Source organism: Protopterus annectens, chromosome 6.part0 (genome assembly GCF_019279795.1).
Source record: "Protopterus annectens isolate FY-2018-M chromosome 6.part0, PAN1.0, whole genome shotgun sequence".
NCBI classification, from domain to species: domain Eukaryota; kingdom Metazoa; phylum Chordata; order Ceratodontiformes; family Protopteridae; genus Protopterus; species Protopterus annectens.
The window spans coordinates 1,704,758,661-1,704,780,852 of NC_056737.1; the positions used below are offsets into that span (position 1 = coordinate 1,704,758,661).

The window sequence follows — 22,192 nt, forward strand, 5'->3', positions numbered from 1 at the left end:
ACAATTGCAAAAGTTTTTAAAGTTAAAATTTTGTTATTTCTGGCAGGTAAAGTAATGGTATCCCCAGTAATCAAATAAGAACAATAATTACAAGCACCACATTTGAATACACCAGCTTTTTGTTTGTACCTGCTAACCTTGAATTCCCTTTACTACCTCTTTCAAAAATATCCTTCAGGGTGTTCCCTTTCCTATAAATATGTTTTATTTCACCCTGGAAAATGTGATTTAAGTCAGAAACTTTAGAAAAGTTAATCCACTCTTTGTCAAAAATTCTTTTGATCACACCAGCTTGTCCATCATATGTGGTAATGATACCTGATCTGAATTCATTATTTAACCCATCTACTTTCTTGTTTGTGACTTGTTGAGTTGCAACATCTTCAATTTTACCCAATACAGGGGCAAACCTTCCCTTCCTCCCGTCACTGACTTCTTTGGAAACTCTATCAATGAGCTCTTCCGGGTAGCCTCTATTCAGGAACATGTTTCTCAGGTTTCTACATTCGTTACCATAACATGCATCAACAGAAGTCATTCTACACAAGCACAAATTGCCCTTTTATAACACTCCTTTTCTGGTGTGGGGTGCGAACTTGAGTAGTGCAGATAAGAATTAGAAAAGGTCTCTTTTCTATAAATTCTAGACTCAAAGCCATACTCAGTTTTAGATATGTTAACATCAAGGTATTTCAATTCATCAGTAGTGAATTTGTGAGTGAATTTTAAAAATTCTGTGGTACCATTTAGGTATTCCACAAAGCTACCAAATTCATCTTGAGTGCCTGCCCATAAGAAACACAAGTCGTCCAGAAATCTACCATACAACTTCCATAAACTACTATATTCTGAATTCAGTACAAACTTATTCTCCCAGAAGGACATTATAGTGTTAGCATAAGTGGGAGCACAGTGTGCCCCCATCGCCACACCTTTAGTTTGTCGAAAATACTGCCCTGAAAGAATATAAAATTATTCTTTAGGACAATCTCCATTAATAACAAAACAGTTCTGAACTCATTGTGCCCTAGTAGTTTGGATTCAAGTAGCATTTCTTGAACCATTCAAGGCCTACATCATGGGGTATACTTGTAAATAAGTCAATCACATCCAAGGTACCAAAACCTTTTGTTTCATTTGCAAGTGATTCATTTAGTTTTCCTAAGAAATGCCACGAATCTTTTAAAATAACATTGTTGTCACAAACAAGCTTTTTATCTTCTGGTCAATGTACTTGGCCAAAGGTGCAGTGACCGAACCTTCGCTGACACTATCACTCTCAAAGGTGGGTCACTTTCATCTTTATGCACCTTTGGTATCCCAAATATGGAGGGTATTCTCGGTTTGTCTACATGCAAATATTTAAAAGTACTCATGTCAATAACTCCATCCATTAATAAGTCATTTAAAATAACATAAATTGCTTGTAGGCAATATTAATTTCATTCAAGGATATTCTGGTGTATTTGGTATTATCATTTAATATGTCAAACATTTTGCTCTCATAATTAATGGCATCCATAAGCACAACCCCGCCCTTATCGGGCTTCATAATTCTTATATTCTTGTTCTCACTTAATGATTTCAAAGTTTTCAACTCTGGGTCTGTTAAATTAGACTGCACTTTGTGACAACTCAGAATTTTCCTAAGCTCGTGTTCCAAGCTCAATTCAAAGTTTCTTAGCTGAGGGTGTGTTGGGGATTAAAGGTGCTCTTACGTGCTTAATTCTACATTGTTCATGTTGACACCATTTCCTTTAAAATATAATTCTAAGTTTTTCTTCCTGATAAATAATTTAATATCAATTAAAAGTTTAAAAATATTTGTTTTCTCTCTAGGTATAAAACCAAAACCTTTTGTCAATAGTTCAAAATGACTACTGTTAATTGCTACATCTGTGTAATTAAAAATATTAAAATCTTTATAACTGTATTTGAAACCACAGTTTGTAATTATTCCCAGACTGGTCGTCTCCTTTCCTGAGCTCCCCAGTTTCTGGTTTTGTAGTTTTGAATTGTAAGTAACAGGTTCCTGTGCATAAGTCTCTCAGACCGCCTTAAAGGTGGAAATGCAGCATCATAATCATTCTCTAAAGGCAATTCATTGTCAGAAATGTCATTGTTAGGTTCTCTGAAGTGATTAATGTCATAATTTCTAACATTTCTCACCCAATTCTTAGGCTTGGTATTGTTTCTTTGTTTTGTATTCATTTAAATCTCTCTCAATCTTGTTTAATTTTCTGTTTTTAACCTCCAAACATTTACTTTCTAAATTATTTAATAGTTTATGATATTTGCTTCTCTCTTCGTCCACTGTAAATAGTAAATCGTGAGTAATGTCCTTGTTTATACATTCTACAGTTTCTTGCAACTTCTTTATTTCTACCTCATTATTTTTAATGATAGCCCTCATTATATCAAAACCACAATTATCAAAAGCCTCTATTAGTTCAAAATAAAACTCTGTACCTTCCACAACCTTGTTAGGGTATTTGCATACCCTAAGCCCTTTGGGCACAATTTTCTGTTCTAAACAATACTTTAAATAAGTGTTATCCATTTCTAACATTTTGCATTTGTATAAAAATAGTCCAGGTCATCAAGCTTTTGAGAAAAAGTTCCTTGTAGTTTATCATTAGTGTTGTTTTTGCTAGCAAAATCATAAACAACATTGAATAAGTCACTGAAATGTCTTTTGTACCTGTAGAGTTTAAACTACCACCAGGGCCAAAACGAACTCCTTCACACATTTTTCTAACATTGTTAGGCTGCTCAGATTGTCCGTGGTCGGTTTCTTCAAGCAAAATCCGAGGGAAACCATCCAGACTGCTGGATCCTGCTCCATTTCGTCTTTCTGCATCTCTGGAATCATTTTCCTCACCAACAGCCCGTCTCTCTCGCGCCTCAACACTCCGATGCACTTCCTGGTTTCCTGGTTCCAATACAGGCGTCAATACCGAGGCCAAAGATTGGCTGACTGGGGTCAAAAGCCCCACAAGTTGAGTGAGCTGTCCGATAAGCTTCCTGAGCTCACCGACTTCATTAGTCTTTGCTCCATTGCTTGCCACACTCCCAGCAGGTGATTCCATCCCAAAGTTACTAGTAACCAAAAAACGGAGGATGCAGAACAAACCAGTAAGCAGAAACAAAGCACCCTGAACCACTGCTAGGTAGGCAAACAAATTTATTAAGCCGAACAGTTCACTCGAAAAAATAACGCTGAATCAAATCACCATACGTTTTCGTCCACAACTTCATCAGATTACACTAATACATTCAGTTAACTGCTTTTATATACTCATCCAAATTTTAAAAAACAGCCAGTAAAAACAATCAGTGAAAACAATCATTGTACATAGAAATGCATTGAGTTACTGCCCTCTACTGACAAGGAGGATTATTACACATTAAAGTCACAATTTTGCTGATCTCATTTTAATACAGGGGCAAGTGAGATCATGTCATTTAAACCAGGGAATTTACTGGCCTCCAACACCACTTGCCAGTATAATTCCCTGTATTCAACTAAAGTCTCCCACATACCGCCCCTGGGGTCCTTTGGCACAACCTCTAATATAAAAAACTGAAATTCAGCTTCAGGACAAGTTTTTGTGTGTTTGTACAGAGAATTTGTTTCACATTTTATACGAATATCATAGGTGTGCTCATAAATTCTCTGCTTAACCTTTCTTTCACTCTTGCCAATGTAAAAAGCATTACATTTTTACATAACCCAACATAAATAATCCCTTTTGTGTTACAATGCAAAAGTTTTAAAGTTAAAATTTTGTTATTTCTGGCAGGTAAAGTAATGGTATCCCCAGTAATCAAATAAGAACAATAATTACAAGCACCACATTTGAATACACCAGCTTTTTTGTTTGTACCTGCTAACCTTGAATTCCCTTTACTACCTCTTTCAAAAATATCCTTCAGGGTGTTCCCTTTCCTATAAATATGTTTTATTTCACCCTGGAAAATGTGATTTAAGTCAGAAACTTTAGAAAAGTTAATCCACTCTTTGTCAAAAATTCTTTTGATCACACCAGCTTGTCCATCATACGTGGTAATGATACCTGATACGAATTCATTATTTAACCCATCTACTTTCTTGTTTGTGACTTGTTGAGTTGCAACATCTTCAATTTTACCCAATACAGGGGCAAACCTTCCCTTCCTCCCGTCACTGACTTCTTTGGAAACTCTATCAATGAGCTCTTCCGGGTAGCCTCTATTCAGGAACATGTTTCTCAGGTTTTTACATTCGTTACCATAACATGCATCATCAGAAGTCATTCTACACAAGCGCATGGGATGGAATCACCTGCTGGGAGTGTGGCAAGCAATGGAGCAAAGACTAATGAAGTCGGTGAGCTCAGGAAGCTTATCGGACAGCTCACTCAACTTGTGGGGCTTTTGACCCCAGTCAGCCAATCTTTGGCCTCGGTATTGACGTCTGTATTGGAACCAGGAAACCAGGAAGTGCATCGGAGTGTTGAGGCGCGAGAGAGACGGGCTGTTGGTGAGGAAAATGATTCCAGAGATGCAGAAAGACGAAATGGAGCAGGATCCAGCAGTCTGGATGGTTTCCCTCGGATTTTGCTTGAAGAAACCGACCACGGACAATCTGAGCAGCCTAACAATGTTAGAAAAATGTGTGAAGGAGTTCGTTTTGGCCCTGGTGGTAGTTTAAACTCTACAGGTACAAAAAGACATTTCAGTGACTTATTCAATGTTGTTTATGATTTTGCTAGCAAAAACAACACTAATGATAAACTACAAGGAACTTTTTCTCAAAAGCTTGATGACCTGGACTATTTTTATACAAATGCAAAATGTTAGAAATGGATAACACTTATTTAAAGTATTGTTTAGAACAGAAAATTGTGCCCAAAGGGCTTAGGGTATGCAAATACCCTAACAAGGTTGTGGAAGGTACAGAGTTTTATTTTGAACTAATAGAGGCTTTTGATAATTGTGGTTTTGATATAATGAGGGCTATCATTAAAAATAATGAGGTAGAAATAAAGAAGTTGCAAGAAACTGTAGAATGTATAAACAAGGACATTACTCACGATTTACTATTTACAGTGGATGAGAGAGAAGCAAATATCATAAACTATTAAATAATTTAGAAAGTAAATGTTTGGAGGTTAAAAACAGAAAATTAAACAAGATTGAGAGAGATTTAAATGAATACAAAACAAAGAAACAATACCAAGCCTAAGAATTGGGTGAGAAATGTTAGAAATTATGACATTAATCACTTCAGAGAACCTAACAATGACATTTCTGACAATGAATTGCCTTTAGAGAATGATTATGATGCTGCATTTCCACCTTTAAGGCGGTCTGAGAGACTTATGCACAGGGAACCTGTTACTTACAATTCAAAACTACAAAACCAGAAACTGGGGAGCTCAGCAAAGGACGCGACCAGTCTGGGAATAATTACAAACTGTGGTTTCAAATACAGTTATAAAGATTTTAATATTTTTAATTACACAGATGTAGCAATTAACAGTAGTCATTTTGAACTATTGACAAAAGGTTTTGGTTTTATACCTAGAGAGAAAACAAATATTTTTAAACTTTTAATTGATATTAAATTATTTATCAGGAAGAAAAACTTAGAATTATATTTTAAAGGAAATGGTGTCAACATGAACAATGTAGAATTGCGACGTAAGAGCACCTTTAATCCCCCAACACACCCTCAGCTAAGAAACTTTGAATTGAGCTTGGAACACGAGCTTAGGAAAATTCTGAGTTGTCACAAAGTGCAGTCTAATTTAACAGACCCAGAGTTGAAAACTTTGAAATCATTAAGTGAGAACAAGAATATAAGAATTATGAAGCCCGATAAGGGCGGGGGGTTGTGCTTATGGATGCCATTAATTATGAGAGCAAAATGTTTGACATATTAAATGATAATACCAAATACACCAGAATATCCTTGAATGAAATTAATATTGCCTACAAGTTTAATTTATGTTATTTTAAATGACTTATTAATGGATGGAGTTATTGACATGAGTACTTTTAAATATTTGCATGTAGACAAACCGAGAATACCCTCCATATTTGGGATACCAAAGGTGCATAAAGATGAAAGTGACCCACCTTTGAGAGTGATAGTGTCAGCGAAGGTTCGGTCACTGCACCTTTGGCCAAGTACATTGACCAGAAGATAAAAAGCTTGTTTGTGACAACAATGTTATTTTAAAAGATTCGTGGCATTTCTTAGGAAAACTAAATGAATCACTTGCAAATGAAACAAAAGGTTTTGGTACCTTGGATGTGATTGACTTATTTACAAGTATACCCCATGATGTAGGCCTTGAATGGTTCAAGAAATGCTACTTGAATCCAAACTACTAGGGCACAATGAGTTCAGAACTGTTTTGTTATTAATGGAGATTGTCCTAAAGAATAATTTTATATTCTTTCAGGGCGAGTATTTTCGACAAACTAAAGGTGTGGCGATGGGGCACACTGTGCTCCCACTTATGCTAACACTATAATGTCCTTCTGGGAGAATAAGTTTGTACTGAATTCAGAATATAGTAGTTTATGGAAGTTGTATGGTAGATTTCTGGACGACTTGTGTTTCTTATGGGCAGGCACTCAAGATGAATTTGGTAGCTTTGTGGAATACCTAAATGGTACCACAGAATTTTTAAATTCACTCACAAATTCACTACTGATGAATTGAAATACCTTGATGTTAACATATCTAAAACTGAGTATGGCTTTGAGTCTAGAATTTATAGAAAAGAGACCTTTTCTAATTCTTATCTGCACTACTCAAGTTCGCACCCCCACACCAGAAAAGGAGTGTTATAAAAGGGCAATTTGTGCTTGTGTAGAATGACTTCTGATGATGCATGTTATGGTAACGAATGTAAAAACCTGAGAAACATGTTCCTGAATAGAGGCTACCCGGAAGAGCTCATTGATAGAGTTTCCAAAGAAGTCAGTGACGGGAGGAAGGGAAGGTTTGCCCCTGTATTGGGTAAAATTGAAGATGTTGCAACTCAACAAGTCACAAACAAGAAAGTAGATGGGTTAAATAATGAATTGGTATCAGGTATCATTACCACATATGATGGACAAGCTGGTGTGATCAAAAGAATTTTTGACAAAGAGTGGATTAACTTTTCTAAAGTTTCTGACTTAAATCACATTTTCCAGGGTGAAATAAAACATATTTATAGGAAAGGGAACACCCTGAAGGATATTTTTGAAAGAGGTAGTAAAGGGAATTCAAGGTTAGCAGGTACAAACAAAAAGCTGGTGTATTCAAATGTGGTGCTTGTAATTATTGTTCTTATTTGATTACTGGGGATACCATTACTTTACCTGCCAGAAATAACAAAATTTTAACTTTAAAACTTTTATGAATTGTAACACAAAAGGGATTATTTATGTTGGGTTATGTAAAAATGTAATGCTTTTACATTGGCAAGAGTGAAAGAAAGGTTAAGCAGAGAATTTATGAGCACACCTATGATATTCAGTATAAAATGTGAAACAAATTCTCTGTACAAACACACAAAAACTTGTCCTGAAGCTGAATTTCAGTTTTTATATTAGAGGTTGTGCCAAAGGACCCCAGGGGCGGTATGTGGGAGACTTTAGTTGAATACAGGGAATTATACTGGCAAGTGGTGTTGGAGGCCAGTAAATTCCCTGGTTTAAATGACATGATCTCACTTGCCCCTGTATTAAAAATGAGATCAGCAAAATTGTGACTTTAATGTGTAATAATCCTCCTTGTCAGTAGAGGGCAGTAACTCAATGCATTTCTATGTACAATGATTGTTTTCACTGATTGTTTTTACTGGCTGTTTTTTAAAATTTGGATGAGTATATAAAAACAGTTAACTGAATGTATTAGTGTAATCTGATGAAGTTGTGGACGAAAACGTATGGTGATTTGATTCAGCGTTATTTTTTCGAGTGAACTGTTCGGCTTAATAAATTTGTTTGCCTACCTAGCAGTGGTTCAGGGTGCTTTGTTTCTGCTTACTGGTTTGTTCTGCATCCTCCGTTTTTTGGTTATTTAGTTATTTGGCAGAGTATTTAGCAATGTTATTAGCTGTGCAACACAAGTCTACACTGCCTATCATAAATGGTTGAACATTAACAGCTGTTTGGGTCTAATTCTATGATAATAGAGCACTGGTCTCAGTAACAGTGGCAGGTTGTTGAGGTGTAAAAGCATAGAATCACAGCTGCTAGTCTCTTATTCTATCTCATTTCCTTATTTAGCATTTTTACGAGACTGCCTGTTTATTTAAAATTACCAGGAAGTGCGTTTATGTACTATCACTGAATTTCCCCTCACTCGCAGTCTCCATGCCTGTATATTGAGTGTTTGCTTATCTGCTTAGCAAAAAGAAGAAGAAAAAAAGAAAGAGAACGAAGGTCAGTCTCTGGATACTTCTCAAAACTAAGTGCCCTCTAAGCTTGCTTAAAGTTAGTTCGGTCTGTATGTATTTCTTCTTTCCGCTTTTTTCCCCAAATCTCAGATCTACTTTCTCTCAATTTACCAACATACAAAGTAAACATCTCTGATGTTTCCCATTCTTACTGTGTAAACATCTGCAAAGTTAGTCAACTCTGTCAGACGCTCGTGAATCTCTCACAAATGAATTGTTGTCAGCACAGCACTTCCCAGAAAGTTACACACCTGAATATGGCCATTTTAATGAAAATTATTTAATGTTTAATGAATTCGGTGTGTAATTATTTAACCACTGTCTTTCTGCGACCTTATTCTTTTATGAAATGTAATCCTTTATAAGTAGTGCAGTATATTTTATTGTACATGCTGTAAGTCATAAGGCATTAAGACATGGATAATAAAGTTTCATATGTATCTGATTTACAAGTTATCAGTCACACAGACGCTTATTGCTTTCTATCGTTTTTAACTTTTTCTTTTTCACCCTTATCTGTCTTAAAGAGAAAAAAATATTTAAGGAAAGACATAAAAAGAAAACGGCTATTTATGGTAAAATAACTCTTTCTATTCTTGAATTTAGTATAGATGTTTTAGAAGTATGTTATTTTATATAAAATGAAATAGAAAATAAACAAATGACTTAGTCAATTAAATAAATAGGTAAATGTACATGCGTTTCAGTTTTCTTTGGTATGTATCTCACACTTAAGTAGCTTCTTTGAGAGTGTTCGTGGATGTTATGTTTTTGGATTCAGTACTTTGCTTCTTCGTTTTTTTTTTTTATATCAGTCCAAGAATTTTTTTCTGGAGATCTTTTCAAGGAAGTGGATGATGCCCAGTCCATTTCTTCTAGAATTGTAATTATGTTGTTCTTGAAGGAAGATGCTTCCTCTATATTATTAAAAGTCCTCATTTCATTTGCAAGTTGAGCTTTTATTTTAAGTAGTTTCACTAGTGGCCAGGTTTTGTTTTCCAAGTCTAGTACTGTGGTGGAATAGTCATTTTCAAATCTGATTTGAAAGGACCTTTTCTCCAAGCTGGTTTAAGGATAAGTTTTGTCTAGCTATGATAAAAAACTTTACTACAATTAATCTAGGAGGTGCAGAAGGTATTGGCTTTCCTATGGCTCTATGAGCTCTTTCTAAGCCACTGGATAGCCCTTCTTTTAAGTCTAAAATTTCAGGCAGCCAAGAGTTTAAAAATAAAATGATGTCCTTGCCTTCAGTTCTCTCTGGGAGACCAAAAATTCTGATATTTGTTCTCCTTTCCCTATTCTCCAGGTATCTTTGTCTTGTTGATTAGCCAGCTGTTTTGCTGCAGTAGAAATTCACTTTGATTTTCTTCCTCCTTTAGTCTCCCCTCTGTGTCAAATAGGGAAGTTTCAATGTCTGATATTTTAGTTTGTTGTTGTAGTAATTCTCTGAAGACCTCAGTTTGTTTTTGACTGTTTTCTTTTAGATTTTTTTTAAGTTGTCCTTAATCCATCCATTTTCAAGGATAAATCTTGTAGTGTAGAAGACATCAATCGTATTTCTTTTTTCAATGTAGTTTCAGAGTGAGTTATTTGAGTTATTCGTTTCCACACAGCAGCAATAATCTCCAATTTGATTTGACAGGAAAATCTCAAAGAATTTAAACCAAAGTTGATGTACAGATAGTTTAGATGTTTATCTACCAGGTTTTGTTATTTTTTATATATAAAATTGATTATTTTCCTGTATTTTAGTATAATTTTGTGGAGCTCTGAAAAAGTGCTGCTATCAATTGGCCATCTCCCCCCCAGGTCAGGTTGTTCTTTAATTGTTACAAATACTTACTGGTTCAGTAGTTTGCCTGAGAAAGGATGCTACCAAATACTGAAACATAGTTGTTCAAGAAATGTCATTTCCTTGGCAAAACCTACTCCTGCTCTGTTTTCACATACATTTTATTCTCCTTTTTGCTGGTGAAGGGCACAGTGCCTGCTTATAAGCTTTTAGTTGATGTAAAAGGAAGCTCATCAGCTACTAGAAGCAGCATTACAGATAGTGCCATAAGAGACACGGTCCACTGATTGCAGGCATTTCCACCCTTTTGCATTGGTTGCACATAGGATTTTGCCACTACATGAAGTAAGATTGTTATGATTAAAATTTCTTGAATTTACGGTCACAAATTAAAGAAGTGAAGCTGTTACATTTGTAAAAGCCAATTAGTTTTGATATTAAAAGCAAAGTTGCCACTTTGTAATTCTAACATGATATTTCTTTGTTGTTTTCATAGAAATCTATCACACAGCCGCCGTGTTCCTAAGACTGGGCCATATACTGACTATTCATCTTCTTCCTACATTGAAGATTCTATACATCACACTGATGGAATTGTCAAGAATATAGCATCTGAGTATTCTACTTCTGGAACACCATCAACCACAGGTGAAAAGAATCGGAACTCTATCAACTATGAGCGTCAGCAAGCCCAGGCTCGGATTCCAAGCCCAGAGACCAGCGTTACTAGTTTATCAACTAACACTACCACCACCAATACCACAGGCCTTACCCCTAGTACAGGCATGACAACAATCTCTGAACTGACTTACTCTGAGTCGACTTCCCATGGCACCAATGTACCACAGCCCATGGGTCCCACTCCGGTCTGCTTGCAACTTACAGAGGAAGACCTGGAGACAAACAAGTTGGATCCTAAAGAGGTAGACAAGAACTTAAAGGAAAGCTCAGATGAAAACCTAATGGAGCATTCCCTAAAGCAGTTCAGTGGGCCTGACCCTCTAACTAGTAGCAACTCCAGCTTGCTCTACCCCTTAATTAAGTTAGCTGTTGAAGTTACAGGACAACAAGACTTTCCACAGCCCAGTGCCAGCCAGTCCTCATTACTTCCTGATATCCCACCTGTTCAGATGTACCCCCTCCCCAAACAGCAGAATCTTCCCAAGCGACCTACTAGCTTGCCATTAAATACCAAAAATTCTACCAAGGAGTCACGGCTAAAATTTGGCAGCAAACACAAGTCCAATTTAAAACAGGTAGAGACAGGGGTTGCAAAGATGAATGCAATTAATGCTGCTGAGCCCCAGGTTGTTACTGTCACCATGAATGGGATTGTGGGACGGGGACACAGTGGAAATCCACACATTGCAACCATGCAGTATTCCAATGGTGTTGTGCCATCTGGCCAGTCAGCTCCACAGTGCAGCCACAGAAGCCAGGAGATGCTACAAAGCCAGTTCAGTGGGGAGGACAGCAGGTTAAATATTAACTCTAGTCCTGATGAGCATGAGCCTCTCTTAAGGCGAGAACAGCAGGCTGGCCACGATGATGGCATCATGGAGCGGCTAGTGGACAGGAGAGACCGCTCACTGGACAGTGGACGAACAAATTCCAATAATAACAACAGTAATCCATGCCCAGTGGAAGATCTTGCCATTGCCAGCATCACTAGTGCAGAGTGTAATCTCCGGCATACCCCAGGGAGGAGACCGGAAAGGCCAAATTCTCTGGACCTGTCATCTTCATCTAATACTTTGGATAGTTGCATTGAGCTGTGTAAGTGCCTATTCACTTTATTCCCAGCAGTTTCAGTAATATACCTTGCAACAAAGCTGGTTCCACTGTAAGAACACCCGAACCACTGCTTAACGATTTTGTGTATTCATTGTGTATCCTTTTTCCTCAGAACATAATGAACAGATTGTTTATGCTACGTAACCAGCAAGTATTGTTTTAAGTTGACTGCTGTGTCTGCAGGTAGGTTTTAAGGTGGTTGGTAGCACCACTCATTAAAAATATCACTTGCAAAGCACTAATGATTAAAAAGTTGTCTCTGCCAAACTTTTCTTTAGGTTACAATACAAGAGTTTCAACAGCATGTACAATATAGCATTGGATGCATCTCTGATGCAAATTTTTTTTTATACAGGAAATGAACTGTGGTACATATAAAAGCATAGAAACTGTGTGATTTTAAGAAGCTTCCTCTGATTTGCATGTATAGTTATTTATAAGGCACTTGCTGTAACAGTAGATGCTGAAGAAAGGGTCGCTGTGTTGCTGTAATGTAATATTTGGGTTTTCCCATCTGATGTACTCTTCATGCTCAGAGTTTTCATCAGTTGTAGTCATATCCCCCATATACTTTTGAAGATCTGTGCTGGGGTCCCCTTCATAACATTGAAATTTCATAACATTGAATTTCATAACATTGAGACCAACACATCTAAATCCCAAAACATTGAAAACTCAAAATATTGAAAACTCAAAACATTGAAAGTGTGCTTCATAACATTGAAAACTACAGTGCATATGTAAGTAACATCCTCTCCACCTACCCCACCACCTAACAAACACACTTTCTACTACGTTTCTGCAGGGGGGCAAGCCCCCCTGCACCCCCCACACCCCCGTAACTTAATTATACCAACTCCAAGACCGCACTACAGTAGAAAAAAGTTAATTTCCTGAGGTTAGGAAATTAACTTTTTTCCACTGTAGTGCGGTCTTGAAGTTGGTATATTTAACTTACAGTGGGTGTGGGGAGCAGAGCCCCCCCCACATGAAGGTGTGCAGGGGTGCTTGCCCCCCCCCTGCAGAAATGTAGTCGAAAGTGTGTTTGTTAGGTGGTGGTGTAAGTGGTGGTGATAGTTAATGCGCAATGTAGTTTTCAGTATTATGAAGCACACTTTTAATGTTCTGAGTTTTTAATGTTTTGGATTTTCAGTGTCTTGAATTTTCAGTGTTATGGTCCCAATGTTACGAAATTCAACGTTATGAAATTTCAGTGTTATGAAGTAGACCCCTGTGCAGCACTGACCACATCAACATTCCCTGAAGTCTTGGTTGGTGCAGTGCTATGAGATTTCTTATTTTCTGTGAGCTTCTTTCTGGCCCTCATAGTAAAGTGCGCTCTGTAAAGTGTTGTCATTTTGTACAAGAAAAATATTGCAACTATTCAAACAGTAACACAGTAACTGTGTGGTAGTCTAATCGGTTTATAATTAAACTGTATAAGTTTTCCTCAAGTATGTAGGAAGGGTGGCTTTATAGTAAACAGTGACCTTTCTTTGAAGTTTTACTTTTACAGTAAGTACTATACACACAGTTGGGCTCTCTTTTTCAGGAGGGATCACTGTAATGGTAAGTCATAACATTTGTTTAAATTCCCAAGCAGTGTGTGTGTGTATGTATGTATGTATGTATGTATGTATATATATATATATATATGTTTATATATATATATATATATATATATATATATATATATATATATATATATATATATTTATATGTATATGTTTATATATATATGTTTGTGTGTGTGTGTATATATATATATATATATATATATATATATATGTGTGTGTGTGTGTGTGTATATAGATATATATATATATATATATATATATATATGTGTGTGTGTGTGTGTGTGTATATATATATATATATATATATATATATATATATATATATATACATTTGTTTCTACATGCAATATTGTCTGGTGTTTAGTAGTTGGAGGTTGTGCTGGACTTGGGTTTAGGAAGGTATATCTACTCAGGGTTTTGCATGTTTCCAATTAGAGGTCTGAGGTTGCTGCTCAAGCAGAGCAAATGTGTTTGCAAGAAACAAAAGATGGGCAGGACAAGTGTGTACATCTTTTAAAGCCTTGACCATATCACCGTATGTGATATTTATAAGGACTTTAGGCCAATAATAGTAAATGCTAGAAGAGACACCATCCTAGTTCACTTATTATATTAATCATGTTCTAAGGTACATGTTAAGTAACAGACCTTTGGAGCTGATACAACCTTACCATATTCAGTACTAAATTATACAGTTTTTGAAACCAAAAAGTGCGTTGTTTTTGCAATTTGTTTTGTTGGTAAGGATGGCCCCTGAATTATTTTTCTCAGAAATAAAAATCCCTGCCATGATGTCATGAAAGACTGAACCCACAAGGCATCACAACCTAAGTATATAAACTGCTGTTCTTTCCTGATAATACAACAGGAGTAGTTTCTTCCTGCCTAGAAAGGCAAGTTCTCAACCAGTTCTTGAAGATGGATCACCTTGCATTGAAACTGAGCACATGGTAATGCAGTAGTGAAACCATAGCATAAATAAGACTCAGCTCCTTTAAAGAAGTAACTATTTTTTGGTCATCCAAGATGCTGCATACTGATGATCAGCAACTAATTTCAGCTGTCTAAGTGTGAAAAAAAAAACTGAAAAATTAGAGCTAGTAATTCTGCCAGCTTGAGTAAAATTCAGATGTTCTTCGTGTTTCACTGTTGCGGTCATTACACTTGGGTTATCCTGCTGGCAGGCTACCCTCAGTTGGCCTGAATTCCAAAGTCTAGGTCCGGCGTCAGTTGCTGTCGCGTCTTCCCTGACGTCAGTGCTCCAGGGGTATAAAAGATGCAGCCGACGCCATTTTCTTCAGTCTTTCTTGCCGCGCGGTGCCCGAAGCATAAGCAGTTCGCAAGTGCCGGTCGGCCGACTCCTGAGATTTTCGTGTTCGAATTTCAGATCCGAAGTCTTCATTAAAAGCTAAGTACCCTGCTGGGGAAACTTTTTTCTTGCTCCAGACCGATGTCAGAAAAAGTTACTAATTGTATTTCTTGTGGGAAGCAAATACCTCATAAGGACTTTAATTCTTACAGTATTCCTTTCCTAGGCCCTGACCACGATGTTGCTAGTTGTCTGTTTTGTGCTAGATTTAACCAACGCACTATTAAGCGTCGGTACGATCTTGCATTGCACTATTTTGGCAGAAGATTTAATTATACGATGTCGTCGGATAGCCATCCGACTACCGGAATTCAGAAGAAACGCAAAGAAAAAGAAAAGGACAGGCATCTGAGGTCCAAAACCGACGACGAGGCTTCTTCTAAGCCAGTCGCCAGTTCGCCGGTTTTCAGTGAGGTGCCTTCGCAGCCCCTGATGCCTGCTACTTTAGACCCGCAGGCCGCTGCAGACCCCCACGTGGAGTCGACTAGGCCGCTGGAAGCTCAAGGTATTGGACCTTCGGAGACTATTCCCTCAGATGGGTCCGGAGCCGCTGAGCAGGCATCTACTTCTGAGGGTGTTTTCAGACCTACTCAGTTATACATTAAAACGACTTCAGCTTCAAAGGCAAAGACTAAAGCACCTTTAAAGACAAAGAAACAAGTACAACAGCCTTATGGACAGGCCTCCATGCCCAAAAAACAGATGCTCAAAATGGCCGAAGACTTAATTACTTTGATCAGGGGTTCCCATCCCCCACCTGATAAAAGGCCTAGGCAAGAGACAGAATATGAATCTTCAGATCAGGTTTCCATTTCACCTGATTCCTCTTCTGATCGGGAATACTCTCTTCCTTCCTATGAGGATTCTGATGCTGAATAATCTGTCCCTTCAGCCTCTCCTCCTGAGGATTACTCTTTTGGGGAAACCTTGCATACCATGAGGGAGCATTTTCACTGGGAGAGCCAAGATTTTTCAGAATCTAAGAAAAGGCTCAGAGACTTCCTTTTACTACCAAAAATAAAGTCAACACTGGTGATACTGCTCCAAAATATATTGAACAACCACGAACACTTAACACACCAAACACTTTATTATAAAGCTTTTGGGTCTACACCCTTCATCAGTATATAGTAACTGTTTTCTCAGCATTTAAAAAGGAGATACAGTTAAGTCACAAGCTCCAGCCAGCCTATCACATTAAACAATAATTATGTCTTAAAGAGATAGTTAAAAAAGTGTCACTATTTGAAATACACCAAAATACTTTTAAGAAAGTTTAAAACATATTAAACTATGTAGAACAAAACACTTGCATAGTTACCATGAATAAACATAAATACATACATATACATAAGCAATATATACATATATATGTATAAATACACACACACACACACACACATATATATATATATATATATATATATATATATATATATATAAAATACATACACATACACACATATATACATCCACATGTATAGACATTTTCACAAAAATTTCCACAAGGAGTTATAATCCATCATAAAAAACAGTAACTATATATTTGCGGAATTAAAATTATATTTTTTCTCTCCGCTTCTTCATTAAAACTGGCTTTAGACTTAACAGCATTATTCAAACCTGGACTCACATCCGCCTGAAGCCTAATAATCCATTCAAACTCTTTCAGTTCTAACATATTATTCATATCACCCTTTCTTATACCCATCTCAACTGTACTTATAACCCTAAATTTAAATCTATGTTTTTCATCCTCATCCATAATATGTTTACTTAATGCATTTGTTAATATCTTCCTTCTTATATCGGACTTATGTTCTACAATCCTCTCCCTTAATTTTCTAGTGGTTTTACCCACATAGAATGATGTACAAGTTATACATGTAGCCAAATAAACTACCTGTGTTACATTACAAGTTGTTAGGGTTTCCAGGGTGAAAACTTCTCCACTAGTCGGGTGTATTAATGTACCGTCACCTTCATATAAATCATTACAAGTACAATTATAGCATTTTCTTGTCGCAATCCCCTTTTGTGTGTATTTATTTTTAACTTTAAAATCTTTATAACAAAGCTTTTGTTTCATGGTTTCCGAATTCCTGTAGGCATAGCTCGGTCTATTACCTACTATTGATCTTATCTCAGGCATAGCCATTAGAATGGGCCAGTTTTTCTCTATTTTACTTCGTACATTATCCGTGTTAAGATTATACGTAGTGAGGTATCTTGCTACTATATTTTCCCTATGTACTGATGTTCCATACCTCTGTATTCCTCCACTTAAAACTGGTCTATACTTATTTTCTCTTCCTTTTAGCACTTCCTCATAGACTCCATCTGTAGTGTGTCTCGGGTAACCATTTCTTTCAAACTCCTGTATCATTACCATGGCCTGTTCTCTAAAATTACTATCTACAGTATTCAGTTTACTCGTTCTTATTAATTGTGCTTTCAATATCCTTTTGAACGTGTGTGGTGCATGCATGCTGTTTCTTTTTATATATCTTGAAGCATCTACTTCCTTCCTATATATCATGGAATATATATATATATATATATATATATATATATATATATATATATATATATATATATTATGAATTACAACTCAGTAATGATGTAAGCATAGATCTGTTTAACTACCTGAGTGTACCTTGTTCTAGGGTGCCACAAATATATGGTATCCTTAAGATACATAAAAGCATAATAGATCCACCACTGAGACCTATAGTCTCAGGTGGTGGGTGGATAACTGAACCTATTTCTAAATACTTACAGTATTAGGAAAATACTTGGGAGGATGCTTTACGGTATTGAAAGATACTAATAATTTTTAACATGATTTATATAATTGGTAATTAAATCATGGAGGAGAAAAATATATTATGGTATCTCTAGATATTACTTCACTATTTACTGTCATTCCTAATGATTATGGACTCAATGCTATTCATGATTTTTTTAAACAATGAAGTGAAAATGTATGGTAGGGAGATTTGAAACAGTATTAACACATAATATTTTTATATTTGATGAAGAACCGTATTTACAGCTTACAGGTGTAGCAATGGGTACTCCCATAGCTAACACCTATGCCAATTTGGTATTATATGAGTGGGATAAACGTGTTATACTAAGTGATGTGAATGAAATGAATAAGAATGTTAAATTCTATAAGAGATTTGTAGATGATTGTTTTATGATTTGGAGTTGTTCTCTGTCAGGTTTAAATAGTTATGTGCAGTACCTTAATGACTAAAGGGTAATAAAGGGGATTGGGACAAGAACATGCTATAATTGTATTTGTAATTATTTATATGAAGGTGACGGTACATTCATACACCCAACTAGTGGAGAAGTTTTCACCCTGGAAACCCTAACAACTTGTAACGTAACACAGGTAGTTTATTTGGCTACATGTATAACTTGTACATCATTCTATGTGGGTAAAACCACTAGAAAATTAAGGGAGAGGATTGTAGAACATAAGTCCAATATAAGAAGGAAGATATTAACAAATGCATTAAGTAAACATATTATGGATGAGGATGAAAAACATAGATTTAAATTTAGGGTTATAAATACAGTTGAGATGGGTTTAAGAAAGGGTGATATGAATAATATGTTAGAACTGAAAGAGTTTGAATGGATTATTAGGCTTCAGGCGGATGTGAGTCCAGGTTTGAATAATGCTGTTAGTCTAAAGCCAGTTTTAATGAAGAAGCAGAGAGAAAATATAATTTTAATTCCGCAAATATATAGTTACTGTTTTTATGATAGATTATAACTCCTTGTGGAAATTTTTGTGAAAATGTCTATACATGTGGATGTATATATGTGTGTATGTGTATATGTATATATATATATATATATATATCTGTGTGTGTGTGTATGTATACATATATATGTATATATTGCTTATGTATGTATTTATGTTTATTCATGGTAACTATGCAAGTGTTTTATTCTATATAGTTTAATATGTTTTAAACTTTCTTAAAAGTATTTTGGTGTATTTCAAATAGTGACACTTTTTTAACTATCTCTTTAAGATATAATTATTGTTTAATGTGATAGGCTGGCTGGAGCTTGTGACTTAATTGTATCTCCTTTTTAAATGCATAGTTACTATATACTGATGAAGGCTGTAGACCCAAAAGCTTTATAATAAAGTGTTTGGTGTGTTAAGTGTTCGTGGTTTTACTACCACAACACATGCCCCCCCCTAGCTATTTCACCTCTGTTAGACATTGTAGATGTATTTTCAGAGTCCATTCTGACCCCTGACTCCTTACCTCCAGCTCCTGTTAAGCCGGACAGGTACTGCAGGATTTCTGACTCTCATAAATTCCTTTTCAAAAACCCTGCTGCTGACCCAGAAACAATCTCTCAGGGTCCCAAAGGGGTCAAGGCTTCCGTTGCAAAAAACCCTACCCCCTCAGACAGGGATTCTAGGGCATTGGACAGATGGGGGAAAAGATTTACACTTCTACTACCTTGGCTATAAGGGCTTTAAATTGTCAGTTTCATATGCTCAAATATCAGCAATATATTATGTCACTGCTTAAACAGAAAATGTTGATAAATTCTGAATGTGCAGAAAACAAAGAAATGCAGGATTTATTGCATGCAGCTGAACAAGTTGGAAAGCATACTTTGCAATGTGTTTTTGATTCTTTGGAGGCCTCCTGCAGGGCTGCTGTTATGGAGGCATGCTTGATTAAAGGAACAAAATCTGCCTGATCATGTCAAAGCAAAATTATTAGACGCTCCATTACAGCATGATGCCTTGTTTGGTGTTAAAGCAGAAGAGGTGTTAAAATGGAGGACAAAGCTAAATCTATGCAAACGGTTAAGGATTTCTTACAGGTACAGCCTCCTAGATTTAGCAGACACTGGCCTACAAAGAATTGGTCCTTTCCAGTGTCAGACAGACCACAAAGGGGCAGACACAGACGCCCAAGAGGCAGATCCCAGCCCCAAGGTTCGTAAAGGTCTAAACAGTGGGGTGCTTCTACCTCCAAAAGTGGAGAAGACAAATCACAGCCATACAGGAAACCGTCCGAATGACTTCCCCCTGCCTGCACCAAGCACTTATCTTCTAATAACCCAGGACAAATGGGTCCTAGACAGTGTCACAAGGCTACAAGTTTCACTTCCATACCCTGCCATGGACAAACGGTTGGCCAGACCTGCCAAAACATCAGTGGGCAGAGGCACAAAAGCAAGTCTCATCCCTCATGGACATGAGGGCCATTCAGCAAGTACCAGAGCAAGAGCAGGGACAAGGATTTTATTCAAGACTTTTCTTGGTCCCAAGAAAGGACAAGACCTGGAGACCAATACTGGACCTAACTATTCTAAACACATTTCTGGGTATCCCAAAATTCAAAATGTTGACTCTTCAGCAACTTCTGCCCATGTTGGGCAAGAAGGCTTGGCTTGTGACTTTAGACCTAAAAGAGGCATACCTGCATGTCCCAGTCAGACCAACATGCAGTAGATACCTCAGATTCAAAGCTGGCTCAATGCACTACCAATTCTCTGCAATGCCCTTTGGCTTATCTACTGCGCCCAGGGTTTTCACTAAGTGCTTGGCACCAGTAACTGCATTCTGCAGACAAAGAGCAATACAAATATATCCTTACTTCGATGACTGTCTCATTCAAGCAGAGAACAAGGACATACTACTACAGCATCTGGCGTTTGTAAAGAGATTTCTAACAGGCCTAGGGTACACAGTCAACGAAAAGAAATCAAAACTAGTACCCTCTCAAAGAGATGATATTCCTGGGTGCAAGCTTAAATACAACTGACCAGATGGCTTATCTCACGCCAGACAAACAAAGACAACTGACTACCTATTTCAACCTGTTGGCAACAAACGCCCAGTTATCTGCAAGAAAAATTCTGCAGGCTTTGGGCTTCATGGCATCCTGCATTCTACTAATTCCGTATGCGAGACTGCATATTAGGAAACTTCAGTGGTACCTAAAAAGTGTTTGGACTCAATATTGCCACAGTCTGGAAACAATAATTACCCTCATTCCCTGCCTGCAACAGGAATTTCGATGGGCGAAAGCTTGTCACCAGAACAAGGGGCAGCCATTCACTTTACCAACAGCCAGGCAAACATTAACAACAGATGCATCAGATTATGCCTGGGGGGCCCACATGGCAGGAAGGTGTATTCAAGGCACATGGTCCACAAACCAAATGCATCTATATATCAATCAAAAAGAGATGCTAGCTGTTCAGAATGCCCTGACAGCCTTCAAGGACCTACTTCATGCGGGACAACTACTGATAAAGACAGACAACACCACGGTCATGTGGTATATAAACAAGCAGGGAGGCACTCATTCTTACCCCCTTTGCAGACTAGCCATGACTTTGTGGGACACAGCATTGACTTACCTAGTACATCTGCAGGCACAATTTCTGCCAGGAAAGATAAATACTCTGGCAGATGAACTAAGCAGAAACCTCGTGGATCCCCACGAGTGGAAATTGGATCCACAAGTCTTCAGCATGATAACAAGGAAATGGGGATGCCCGGAGATAGATCTATTTGCCTCTCCTCACAACTACCAACTAAAGAGATTCTGCACAAGGGCTTATCACCGACGAGCATGGAAAGTGGACGCCCTATCTTTCAGCTGGAAAAGCTTATCAGTATATGCCTTTCTTCCACTGCCTCTCCTCCCCAAGGTACTCCTAAAGGTCAGACAAGAGAAGCCAAAGATGATACTGATTGCCCCAGACTGGCCCCACCAGTACTGGTATCCAATTCTAAGGAACTTGTCTCAGTGCCCGGCTTGGACCTTGCCTCAAATACCTCATCTACTGTCCCAGCAAAGCAATCCGGTCCTGCACAGCCAGCTAAAGACCTTAAATCTGGCAGCATGGCGGATAATGTCATACAAAACGCGTCTCTCACTAAAGCTGTGATGGATGTCATTTTGGAGGCTAGAAGGCCTAGTACCAGAAAATCTTACACTGGAAAATGGAAGCGATTCTGTGCTTGGAACCAGGCAGAAGGAATTGACACAGCTGTACCAAATATTCCTCAGATTTTGCAATACTTAACTGAGATGCTGGAGAAAGGCCTATCTTTTTCATCAATTAAAATTCATGCCTCTGCCATTTCGGCTCATTACAGTACAAAGCCACCAATCTTTTCTCATCCTTTGTTAAGGCAGTACCTCAGAGG

The 22,192-nt window shown here is 37.3% G+C and overlaps 1 protein-coding gene across 1 annotated transcript in view; it reads left to right on the forward strand.

The window, feature by feature from the left end:
• Positions 1 to 22,192, forward strand: part of BMPR2 (bone morphogenetic protein receptor type 2) — a 1,499,742-nt gene that overhangs the window by 1,284,172 nt on the left and 193,378 nt on the right. Inside the window, exon 12 of the mRNA XM_044075094.1 lies at positions 10,733 to 12,012. Coding sequence (XP_043931029.1) covers positions 10,733 to 12,012 — 1,280 coding nt within the window. The remainder of the gene's footprint in view (positions 1 to 10,732; positions 12,013 to 22,192) is intronic.